Source organism: Plectropomus leopardus, chromosome 6 (genome assembly GCF_008729295.1).
Source record: "Plectropomus leopardus isolate mb chromosome 6, YSFRI_Pleo_2.0, whole genome shotgun sequence".
NCBI lineage: Eukaryota > Metazoa > Chordata > Actinopteri > Perciformes > Serranidae > Plectropomus > Plectropomus leopardus.
This window is the reverse complement of record NC_056468.1, coordinates 5,493,254-5,506,354: the sequence shown is the minus strand read 5'-3', so window position 1 is coordinate 5,506,354 and position 13,101 is coordinate 5,493,254. Positions and strand designations below refer to the sequence as shown.

Here is a 13,101-nt window from a genome sequence, read left to right as displayed (position 1 = left end):
AATTATTTATTTTGAAAGGAGCCTGCAGCTAACCTTGCCACCAGCACTACTTGTGAAGGCCAATTAATTAACCTGTAGAAGTGCAGGTAATGTTGCTGCAGGCTGTAGGTGATTAAACATGAGAAACTAAGATCATATTTATTCTAGACTACAAGCTTTTTCTCATGGGTGTGTTCGTTGATAAGCTGATGATGTCATTTAGATTTCCTGGCTAAGGCTTTGTGTGAGTGTGTGTGTGTGTGTGTGTGTGTGTGTGTGTTTAAATGCATTTATATGTAGCATCTGAACACATTTTATCTCATTTCTAACTGTGTGCATACACTGCAGCACACTCCCACTTTCCCTACACATCGTATGTAAAATTGGCCGTGGTAATGAGAGCAGAGCTAGCGGTCGGCTTCAGGGAAGTTTAAGGGGGCTGCGTTTCAGCCTCAGGAAATTATGAGGCAAAAAATATTTTATTAATGTGCCATTAAAAATTGATTCATGTTCATTACTTTCTCTGATAACTTGCACCCACTTTGTATGCAGAGAGAGAATTTCATTTCCTCCAAGAGGAGGCATTAGTGGTTTGATGCAATAAGCTCTAAATATTCTTTATCCAGTGATGGCTGAATTAAGGCCAGAGTTAAGAATCTGCCAATCAGAACATGGAGCTATAAAAGACTCAATTATCATGATGGTAGCGTGGAGTTTAGAGGGACTGCTGAAAAATGTCTCGGCTTTAATTGTTTTCATAATGTTAGAGAAATATTGATGCATGTGGGCATAAAATACAAAGGAGTATGCAGAGGTATTAAGTTCATGTTTATTACCATCATGTGCACAACACAGAAGCAGCCTTTGGCCATGAAAATCTTGAGATGCAGGCTCCCTCCAACAATGCTCATTACCAGCCAATCAGGATTTAAATTTGCACGGAACACTAGGTGGGTTTCCATTACACATTTGCATAAAACTTAAGCGATATTTTCAAAATTCAATAAAACACATTTGCAAGATGACTGTGTTTCCACTGAGTGATGTTATGCCACTTCTCTTGCAATGTTAGGCAACTTTCCTCTCACAATAACATTCCAATAACCATGGCAATGGATGTCCAAAACATTGGCAGCATTATTTCTGTTGCAGCCACTCAATAAAACCAATCTAATATCTAATTTTTTTTGTCTCATGTAAGAGTTAAGAAGATCTCAGTCTTTTTCTCCTTCCACACATAGTCATATTTTGTAGAATGTCATGTAACTGTGTTGTACTTCTTCTTCTTCTTCTTCTTCGTCCCCTCCTTATTCTTTTTAATTGGGATTTAAAGTCACATTACCGCCACCTGGTTTTGAACATCATATGATCTATAAAAGCAAAAAAAGTGCTTCCCATCTCAGTATTGCAAAACATGGCTTTTTTAATCTCCAGCACAGCGAAATGGGGTCCTAGGACATTTGGTGTCCTTGGCAAGCTTTCCATGACCTTGGGGGGCTGCCTATGTTGCTTATAAGATGATGTGCTTCTTCTTATAAGTGACAGTTTTTGCAGTGGGAGGTGGAGGAGGAGCAGTTCTAGGTTAGGCTACTTTGCCAGGGGCTGTAACACGAAACAAGTTCAACAGAGCCTGGTGCTCTTTAGCTGAGCTGGCTCGACTATTTTCAAAAACATGGAAAGAGGCCAAAAAGCAACTTAAAATGAATTGGCTCAAATTAGCAAGAAATGTGTAAAAAGTTACATTACAATTACACAAGAAAAAGTAAAAAAAAAAAAAAATCATAAGAAAAAAGAAGAAAATTACCTCAATGAAAATCTAAAAATTCCCCCAACTAATTTTTAGATCTATTACTGCAGGACATTTCTTGCCAAATTGCTCACAATGTTTTTTCCATGTTTTTGAAAGTAATCAAACCAATTTTCTCAGGTTTCAGAGGCTTAAATGCTAGTTAAAGACATCGGATTGCTGCACAAATAAACTGATGTGGGTCTAGGTGTTAAAGGGTTAAATCTTCCAAATGAAACCCTGCCTAAGACAACCTAAATAATGTTCCGGCTCACTTCATGTATCTTGGCATCTATTGAAGACAGTATCTGCATGGAATATAATGAGTCTGCAAATTTTTTGCTTGGATTGTAAACTCTGCCACTGGCATGCATTGTGCTTTAGCAAATCTCAGTAAATCTCCCCCTAATTCCCTCAGTCCTGGAAAAAGAGCAATTACACATATTTTCTATGCACTCTTTGGAATACATACGGGACACGCACCAGATTGGTTGGGTTCTGTCCTAGATTCAGGCATTCTTTTCGCACCTCTTTTCTCCCCCAAGACTCAAACCGGCTGCAAGTGTTCACACATTGGATGGTTTACGAGCCGGGAAAAGAAATAAAGATCCCACCTTAGCCCGTTCCTCAAAATAACCCTTCGTGTCTTCTTCTTCCTCTTCTTTCAGGGACAGAGCTGCACCAACCCCCACACATTTCCCTGGCTCAGATTCACTTCAGCCTGTGGGCTCTAACTCCTCTTCATCGCTTTATCATGCTCAGGTAGAACATTAGAGATGATCTGATGCAATCTCTGGAAAGCGCACTCCTCTAGATCAAAAGGATACCTGCACATCAGGTATAATTTGGGCAGTCAGGAGGCTGCAGCGTGAAATAGCATTAAAGTGTATCTACACAACAAAGCTTTCTTCAACTCTCCCAATTTAAAGGGGTTTTTATTCCAAAAAGCTACAAAGGAAAAAGTTTCCTGAAATTAATCAGCGAAAATACACCGTCCTCGAGTAACCCACACAGTCTTATGATCTGTTAGCATTTTGATTGATGGCTCTGCTTAAAAAAGGTGTCATTGACAAATTGATGAATGCAGTCTGATCCCTCTGTGTGTTAAGAGAATTTTAACGACCCCTTAGAGGTCAGCACAGATACCTCTGCAACACTCTCCTCCTCTGCACGCCTCCTCATGCAGAAACCAATTTGGGACCCTTTCCCATTTCCATTCTATTATTCAAATGTTAAAAGAGTGAATTAATGAGTCTTGCTTCCTGATGGGCCGCTGTTGTCTGCATAGCTTAATTAGAATAATCTATCTTCATGGGTCAAGACACACCGGAGCCCAAACCTGCTGGAACACTTCACTAGAAAATGTACCGTAAGGAGCTTCACAGGAGGTGACGCTATTTTTAAGCATCTGAGAGAAAATTGTGGAGTCAAACTTAAACTGAAAAGAACCTTTTTCGACAAACAAAGGTGTAACTGATCACTCACTGCTGCGCTACAGTAATTGCAGGACCAGAGTGCACCGTTAATGTTATTAGTTCCACCTGCCAAACGTCTGCAGGAAAAAACGTCCCTGTGACTGTGGCTTCATGTGAAAAAGACAAAGTAATAAGAGCACAAACTGATCATAACTCCCCAGCTATCAGCGAACATTCTCACAACATTGGCTAACATTACCTAAAAGCTGCAATAATGTTTTAAAGAAAATGTTTTAATCTAATGTTCAAAGAACGTTTTAAGGAAGTTTATCATCTCAAATGATGTTCCTGTGAAGTTAAATGCCGACTAAGACCTGACGTTTTAACTGCAACATTTTAAGGATGTTTTATGATGTTGTGAATGTTCTTTTGTAAAACATTCCCACAATGTTACATGAGAACAAAGGAAGAATGTTTTCAAAGTAATATTCAGAAAATGATATTCAGGACTGACATTACAGACCTTATTTTAGAAGAAAATATAATGTAATGTGATGTATTAACAATTAAAAATAAAATTTTACATATTTTGAAGTTTATTGAGAATGTCCCCCCAAGTCTAAGAAGAACGTTGTGGGAACAAAGAAAACTTGCCACTGGAAACGTTACTAAAACATTCAGTGGATGCATTGTACCATTCTCAGAATGTTTTGAACCACAATTTGCTCGCTGGGTCATTAGTTTTGAGTTTGACTTACTTACATGTTTTCACAATACATCACTGAACACAGCAATAACATTGCCAGAGCAGCTCATTTGGAAGTCATCAAATACCACTGCTTTGACAGTGCTATTGGCGTAAGATCCTGACGTCGAAAGCTACCCTTTGCGTCTGCATGATGTGCCCCTGGACGGCATCAGCTGAGAATGGAGCTGGCCGAATGCAGTCTCTTTGTTATTATACACAGAGATGTATAATATGTGTGGAAGAAACTGCATCACTTGAGAACACGGCCAGACAGAACCTGTCGCATCTGCGTGTTACACAGCAGAATGGTGCCAGGTTGAAATGTTGCCAGTAGCAACATTATATAAATAGCACGCAGATCTCTATCAGGTGGGATGGAGGGGTCATGGATCCAACAAACCCTGGACTGTCATGCAGGAGTCCTTTACAGTCTGAATGTGATGATTTTTCTCTAAACCTCACCATGTGCCTCCGTGCCATAATCCAAACTGTGCCAACATGTGCATTTGTTGACATCCTGGCATTGAAATTGATGTGCTTTGGTTGCCTAAATGTAACCAGGTGCAGCGTAAACCCCAGGTGCTTGTGTTGACATTGCTCTAACGCCATCCCAGAAAATCAACAGCAGACATAGAAGGATATCTAAAACACAATACGTAGTTGCTGAGGTCCACTGCAAAGCCAAGGTGTGTGACAACTTGGAATGACAACTTGTTGACCAGAGAGGGTATGTAGGTATTTTTGATAAATCAGGTTGATTGTTGATGCAGACCTGGATCCAACTGCAGAGTTAAGTCATAGAAAAAAAACAGTTTGGCTTAAAATACGTACAGTTGTTAAACAACAAGTTTGTTTTTACATATATAATGTAATGCACCAGAACATTCTGTTTACGTTTAAATTACCCACAATGCAGCTCTGTTCATTGTTGCCAAGGCAACAGCTGCCTCATTTTTTTAGCAATAATTCTATAACAGGAAGTGATGTCACACATGTCAACATTCTAGTGCAGCAAAGACATGTTCTAGAACACTGTGATGTGACATCACAGATTTGCTTGGTTAGGTCACCAACATTCCATTTCAGAACCTCACCTATGTGGCACCAGACAGACAGATGATCATTCAACTGTTAGCCGCCTTACCACCAGCAGATACTCTTACCCACAGTGTTCATCCAGATTTACCTGTGCTGCATTCTCCAGCATCACTAATACACTGACAATACAGCTCGTCACTGTATTTCTGTGGACAACAGAGGAGTGCTTTCGACTTTCCGACCTTCACAGAACAGAACATGAGCCGTAGAAGAAACACCAAGCCTCTGCTGGACTCCAGTGAGGACATTAACGCCATGGACCTCCACCAGGAGCAGGCAGATGGGGACGGTGACTTCAGCGCCATGACTGTGAACCTGCGGGGCGTCACTGAACAGCTCAAGACCTTGCACCAGGAGATCCACAACATCAAAAGACAGTTGAAGAACTGTGAGATCTCAGAGGAGGCTTTTGAAGAGATCCAAGCAGAGGAAAAATCTGCAAGGAAACTCTGCGTCTCCCTGCAGAAACAGGTCCGGGGCCTCACTGACAAGGTGCACCAGCAGAGCACCATTTTTAACAATTACAAAACCGTTAAGGAGTCAAATGAGGCACTGGACCTCTGGAGCAAAGTGTTCAGGACCTCCAGTCTAAGCTGAGCCCCTTTGAAAGTCTGCGGGAAGAATATGAGGCTGAAAAGAAAAACAGTAAGGCCAAAACAGCGGAACTCAAGAAGCTCGAAATGGAAAAGGATGCCCTGGAGCAGCAACTCGAGGGCATCAAGAAACAATCCGACGAGCTGAAGATCTATCAGGACGAACACAAGACAGCGCAGGACAAAATTGACGTTTTGAAACAACAAAACGTCAATTTGAAGCAGGAAATTCAGGATGCCACCAATCAGCTCCAGATGAGAGAGGACTGTAAGAGCAAACTCATCCAACTGGAAGCTGAGTTGCCAGTCCTGCAGGAAGACAATAGAGTCCTGATGACAACCCAGTCTGAGCTCAGCAGCAAGCTTGAAAATGAGCCAGACTGGAAGACCGAACATGACAACATGACAAAATACATCGACGACCTGAAGGAACGCAACAAGACCACAGCGGCAGAAATCCAGGTCTGCAAGGACAACCTGCAATTTCTGAGCGACCTCAAGGCAACTTTTGACACCATGGCAGCAGAGAAAATAGTCCTGACCAACGACAGTGACACTCTGCTGAAACAACTTCAGGAGCTGCAGGCAGAGCGCTCAAAGAAGCAGCTGTGGAGCAAACACATCTCGAGATCAAGCAGGAGATCGAATCCCTGGGCGAGGGCAACAGGTCTCTGCAGATTCAGATTGATGAGCTCCGCAGCAGCCTCCAAGGAGAAGTAGCTCTTGCCAACAGTTATGACTCCCTGAAGGCTGACAAAAAAGCCTTGAAACGCCAGAATAAAGCCCTCAGCAAAGAGCTCCAGAAGCTCAAGAAGACAGCTGACAAAGAAAGAGCTCTGCAGGCGAAATGTGAGGCCATGAGGGCAAAAAAGGACAAGATCACCACGGAACATGACGCCCTTCAGCAGGAATTCTCTGCCAGCTCGGCCCAGGGGCCACACATGCAAGGTGGCATGATGCCAGAGGCCAGCAGTAGCACCCCTGTGCAGCCAGTCACCGCAGCCCCACGCAGGTCGGGTATATGCACGAGAATTTCTAGATTCCTAGGGTTTCGGGACATTCAGGGCTCAGCCCACACTCATTAATTTGTGACTCAATTTGCAAGGGTTTTCACCGGGTGCTCCGGTTTCTCCCTCACCAAAAAAACATTGTAAATTTGTATTCATTTGTAACTATTTTTCCGGGTTTACTCCGGTTGCTCCGGTTTCCTCCCGATCTCTCTTCATTCATTAAAAAACATAAAAAAAAAAATACAGTTGTAAGGATTAAATGTCAAAATACAGTATATTGAGTTTGTATTTTAATGTTTTTCCTCATCATGTGTTGTCAGAGGTCGTCTCAAACTGTTCAAAAACACACTGAGGATTGTTTTATCATCTTGATGTTTTTCTGAGAATTTAGCATAAACATAACCTTAAGAAGTTTGCAACAGATAATTACTCATCTGAGTAATTTGGGGGTTTTAGAGACATTATCTGTAGAAAATACTTAAATACATTTTAATTTCTATTATTGGTGTTTTACCATTGTTCAAAAGAGTTGTTTTTTTTTTTTTGTTGTTTTTGTTTTTTACACAGAGCTAGACCTCTTGATCCCAGAAATAGAGTAATTACTATCAACATGTAGTATATGAATCTGTGACTTTTTGGCACTTCTAACGCTGACATGTTTTATTATAAAGTCGGGAAAAAAGAAAACATAATCTCTCAATAATTTCTTGAGACATACAGCAGTGAAATCTTTGATACCGCCAGTAATTGAAATATATAGAAGAAAATAATGTTTATTAAAAGTGGTTAAATTTAATGCAGCAGAGGGAAAGGTGTGATTTTTAGGTGATGTGCAGACCGCAGACAAATCTGATATTTCTAAAATACAATATTTAAATCATAAAGATTTTTTTTTAAAATCTTAGGATACTTATGCACTTTTTCCTTCCATCCATTCCAATGGATGAATAATCTAAATGAAATTATTCATTTTTCAATTCCCCAAATAGTAAAAGTAATAAATGGTCAGCTGATTAAGTACAAAAAAGCTAAGATTAGCCAGCTAGCTCTTAGCTATGACTTGAAGTTGGATGCTTCACTTTAGCTGATAAAGTAATATAATATAATAATATGCAAATGGCAAGAAAAGTTTATTTCATAAGCCAATGGCCGAAATCCTTTGGACCATACCTTCACCAACAGTCATCCCTGTAATTCTGAAAATCGCAGCGAAAGCAGTGGGCGCTGACTGTATTTACAAAAGCTCAGATGAAAAACCCTTGAGCTCAATGCAAAAGGAGAAATTGCATCATATTTTGACGTGGAACGTTGCGCCCTGGACACTACGGCAAGCATAAAACACAGTCAAATTGAGATTGTGGCTTTCTGACGTTTAGATGGCATGAAGGCAGCGCGCAACTCCTCACAAATCCGGTCAATTATGATGTAATATATTACTGGCATGTGTTGTACTAACAAGAGTAATTAACCCCTCCTCCCAAAAGGGTTCTCATCTGGCTCCTCCATGTTGCCTCCAACATGCTCTAGATGGAGGAAGTAAACTGAATGCCTTTTGCCCACTGATTATCCAACGGGATGGCGTGAGAGCAAAACAAAACAAGCATGATGATATACTTAAATGTATATTGAAGGCAACGTCGAGGAGCCAGATGCCTTTAATAATAGTCAACAATTGCCCATGTTTTCACCTTGTGTGAAGGAGCTACATCAACATCTGGTTGTAAAAAAAATGGACTTTTAAAGGCAATGCTGTCTACAGTAACCGTTGATGGTATTTTCTGCCAGCCTCACCTACTTTAACCATCCTGCTCTAGTCCACTTAAATATCTGCTTTGCAGTCTACGTCTTTCTGACTGATAGTGAACGCAGCTTAAGACATAAGGTCATTGATTTGCGACGTAATGTTATATGAAGGAAGTTACTGTGTGTTCTTGAAACACTGCAACAATACTTTGCTGTTGTAAGTCCATTAAGACTCTATACTTGCACGACACAATTATAGAATAATTTAACTAATTAACTAAATAAATGATTACTATAGATTAAACATTGTAAAACAAAATATGTTATTAAAACAACAAATTAAGAGAATGGTGCTGCACTGCCTTGGCGGTGGCCGTGATTTTAAATTGCTTTTTGCTTTTCCTATCTTAAAGCTGGTGGGTGACATGTTAAAAACATTAATTACAGTGATTATAATAACTCACTATACAGACAGACTATAATTATTGTAAACAAGAAATAAAAGCAACATGATACAGAGCAGAGTTTGTGTAGTTGCAAGTGTCTTTTAATCTTTTCTCAGACACAATAGAGCACATAACCCAGAGCACAAGGGGACTAGAGGGTGTATGAGAGGTGGACTTCCTGTGATGAAGGGGAAACGACTGATCCAAAGCAACCTTTGGACAGAAATGTTATCACTCGGGCTGAGCAAAGCATTTCATTGAAGTCTTTTTTTTCTTTCTTTTTTTTTGCAATAACAAATCATACGTGCACATCTTATTTGCAATATTAAAAAACACATTTCTATAAATTATTGTTAATGTTGTCGGCGGTGGCGTTTCTCACATCGGCTGGCAGCTCTGACATCAGCCAGCAACGGTTGGTTTTCAGTCCATGGTGTTTTGTGATGACTTTTTTTTTCTTCTCTTTCTCCACGGTACAAATGTCCAGCCCCGTGTTCAAGTCATTTCAGCAGTCAATAAACTTTGAGGTCTCTGCAAAATAAAGCGCTTTAACAACATAAGTCAAAGCTACATTTTGATCAAACACAGTTCTGCAGTTGACACAGCACTGGAAATAACAGTAGAAGAAATCACTTATACTGATAGCAATTACAAAGTAATCTGATCCACAACAGTTACATATTACTCAATGTTAATTTTCCTCTTAGTTGTCATTTATACAACACTGGCTTTAAAGTCTTTAATTTCTTAACATGACATGTTAGAAAGAAGAATGCTACATAAGCTTTGAATAAGATATATGTATATATATAAAGCTGAATTACCCTTTAAAACACTCCACAATATCAATATTCATTTTTTGAAACCATAACAATTATGGCTCAGTCCATTTTACCTTATCCACCAACACATTCTACAAGACTCTGGAACGGACTCAGTACATGTTCAACTCCTAACAGCAGTGTTAAATTTCACTAAAGCAACCAGTTACACCTCCCTGAGATGAAGACCATACTGAAATGAAAGCATCTTAACCAGAGGAAATATTTCTAAGCCTATAACACCGACCACATACAGTAGGCTGTATCTGCTGCATTACACAGCAAAAGAAACGTTTTAATTTGTGAAAGAGATCACGTCTTCTAGTATCTGTTTGAATTAGGAGAACTAATTTTATTGTTGTTATTGTTTTGGTTTACCTCAACTAGAGTCTCATTTTTGTAGCTTTGGGCTGGCTATATTTTTTGTTTGTCCTCGTCAAAGTCATTTCTGAGATCTGGGCGGTCAGTGCAGTTGCTGCAGCTGATTGGGGCAAGAAACATGATTGGCACAGTTAACCCAGTCACCAGATGAAAATGTTGGGATTTTATCTTTCTGCAAACCAAGAATTGGTCACATTTGCACTTTTCATATGTATTATATGAGCGTTTCTAAAGTGAAGTAGTTTATAAGCTGATTTTGTAATCGGCATCCTGTTGCTGTGTTTCCAGCTGCTAGCATAGGTGTTGTGTTTCCTGCGGCTAACATGGGTGTTTTGTAGAGACCTGTTGCTGTATTTCCAGCGGCTTATGGGTGTTTTGTTGTAACCCATTTCTGTGTTTTCTGTGGCTAACGTAGGTGTTTTGAAGCAACCCGTGTTTCAGGCAGCTAACATGAGTACTTTGTGGCGGACTTTCACTGTCTCCAGTGGGTATAGCGCCACAAAAAGAAAATATTTTACAAAGACAGAGCTGCTTTTCCAGCGGAGATTTTCCCCCGAAAACACGAACTACATGTTATCCACAGAACTAATGAAACATAAACTTTCAACATGTTCACTACACAATGTGCACATGACTTATTCATGGTTTGCAGAAATGCCAACATTTTTTTATGGTTCAGATGATCTGTCAGGTTGTTAACACGCCATCACTTGAGCCGATTATCTGAACCACTTTACTTGGAGGTAACAGTAAGGGTGAGAACTGCTTGTGTTTCTTGCCTCACCATATCACAGCAATAACTTAGAGAGTTATTATGTATAGGAATGTATGCTAAATCTACAAAAATAAATGGGATCATGTGATAATATCTTTTAAAAGCTTCAAGTCATCTTCTGTTCCTGTGTAAATGCAGACAAGTCTTATTAATTCTATCAGTCACAGACAGAAGTCAAGCCCATATTAGATTATACCATTACAACGCAAGGTAAAAGTCCCGCCGGTGTCATTATTGCCATCAACCCCTATAAGACACAAGGGGATTTAGCTCCACTGCAAGCAGTATGCAATAAAAGCGTTATAGTTGAGTTGCACTGTGTGTGCCATACTGAATCTGAGGGCAAAGAGAATGACTGACTCATAGTTAAATCCCACAATGCTCAAGAATGTGAATCTTTTCCTTTTAATAACTTTTAATTTCCTTTAAATAAATATGCTTTGTTTCATTCAAGTAAAAGCAAAAAGAGTTAAAAACAACCCCCGTATTCTCAAGTCAAAATTACACGTACAGTACTTGGTGTGGAAAACAAAGTGTAATATTTGTCCATGCAGTTTTAGAAAGGCCGCTGTGTATCAGATCCACGTCAACACTCTCAGTGGATGAAAGACACAGCTGCAGTGGAATGTCAAAGGTCAATGAATAAAGAGTGGCCAGCATGGCTGAGAAACTGTTTAAACTGTACCGACAGGTGAGAGAGTTGATGCAGTGCTAGTGTTACAAAAAATCTCTTCATTCTCCTCCTCGTCAGGGCGGTTGAAACAGACAGACTGAAAGACAGAACAGAGAGAGAGAGAGAGAGAGAAATTGTAATGATGTGGAGGAGAGCAAGAAGCGGGGCAGAGGCAGAAAAAGCAGGGCAAGCTGACCACAGCTTGTCTGACATCAATCCAGTAGTTGTTTTTTTTTTCATCTTGGGGCCCACGCTCACTGGACACATATCTGATTCTTCAGACTGTTGGAGAAACACAGACAGAGGAAAGGGTTAGATTTATCAGTGACACACTGCAAGTCTCATATTCAGAGATAAAGTCCGGGTAGAGATTTGTTTCAAAACACATTCTAGATGTTGGAAACTGATTGCTGAAAACATGCTACAAAGACCCTTTACTATATAGTACCGAATTGTGGAGTTAGACGGTTGACTGTTTTTTCTGTTTTTAATTTTTTGGGCGGGCCTAAAACCATAGCTCAATGATGCAATTGAGCTATACTCAGCATAAACCCTCCTTTAACTGCCAAAATATTATTTGTCATAATTTTGTTATCATTTTATTATTGGGCAAGCCTAATTAGTCGAACTGACAGAGTTTATTTTCTGAATTGTAATTTGATAGTATATGGGACATTCCTAATTGTAATTTCATTGTTGCACTGGGACATATTTTGATGCTACACTTCCTGTTCACGTGTGTTCAGTGTGTGTTTTTTACATGTTTTGATGCAGACGGACAGGTGTCAACTCGCTGACGTTGCCAAAAAAGGCAGAGCTGAGCTAGCTAATAAGCTGTTGTCATCCAAGTTATGTCTCTTATCTAAGTTCAAGTGATCTTAAAATGTTCATTTGGAGACTAAGTTTTAAGTTTCATGTCCGATATTGTCACTTTTGACTAAAAGACTGATTTTCTGGACTCATTTTGTGGACTCATTTCCCTTGTGGATAGTATGCAGCCAGTGAGGTAATGTTGCTAGCAACACTGCTAGCAAGCAATTACATTTCGTACATTTACTTTGGTATTCTTTTGTATAATTTTGTATTTATGTATTTTGTATTTATGTGTGTGTGTTGTAGTTCGACGGTGACGAATGACAGAATGTAAATAGAAGTCATCTGTATGAAGAACAATGGTGCAGTATATGTCCTGGGAGGGGTGAAACCGCCCCTGACAATGTAGCAGTGTTAAAAACAAGAAGCATCATAAGCATAATCCTGCGATTGGGCGTGGCCTTCGCTCCTTCGGCGGACATGCCCCCAGTGTTTCAGACCAGAGAATACTGTGCATTTTTTCATGATGTGAGATCTTCTTTTACATAACTGGCAATTTTTTTTGGTCATTCAAATTTGGTCAGATGTTTAATAACACATCTTTCTGTGATGTGACAAACTCAGAACACATTTTAATTATCACTTTACCTGGACTTTAAAGTGGGAAAGAGATAAAATAAAATCCAAATAAATTAGAAGTATATGTTGAAAAAATATTCATACAGGCAACAGTGACACAAACAGTATGTTTTTGTTTGATTTTTAAAGAAAATAAAGAAACAAACAAATACAAAAAAAAGAAAGAGAAAAAACAGTTCAC

General features: G+C 39.6%; 1 protein-coding gene across 1 annotated transcript in view; it reads right to left on the bottom strand.

Moving 5' to 3' along the window:
• Positions 1 to 11,281: 11,281 nt before the first annotated feature.
• zmat4a (zinc finger, matrin-type 4a) overlaps positions 11,282 to 13,101 on the bottom strand; it is a 131,602-nt gene continuing 129,782 nt past the window's right edge. Inside the window, exon 6 of the mRNA XM_042488865.1 lies at positions 11,282 to 11,750. Within this exon, the coding sequence (XP_042344799.1) occupies positions 11,723 to 11,750 (28 nt within the window). The 3' untranslated portion in view covers positions 11,282 to 11,722. The remainder of the gene's footprint in view (positions 11,751 to 13,101) is intronic.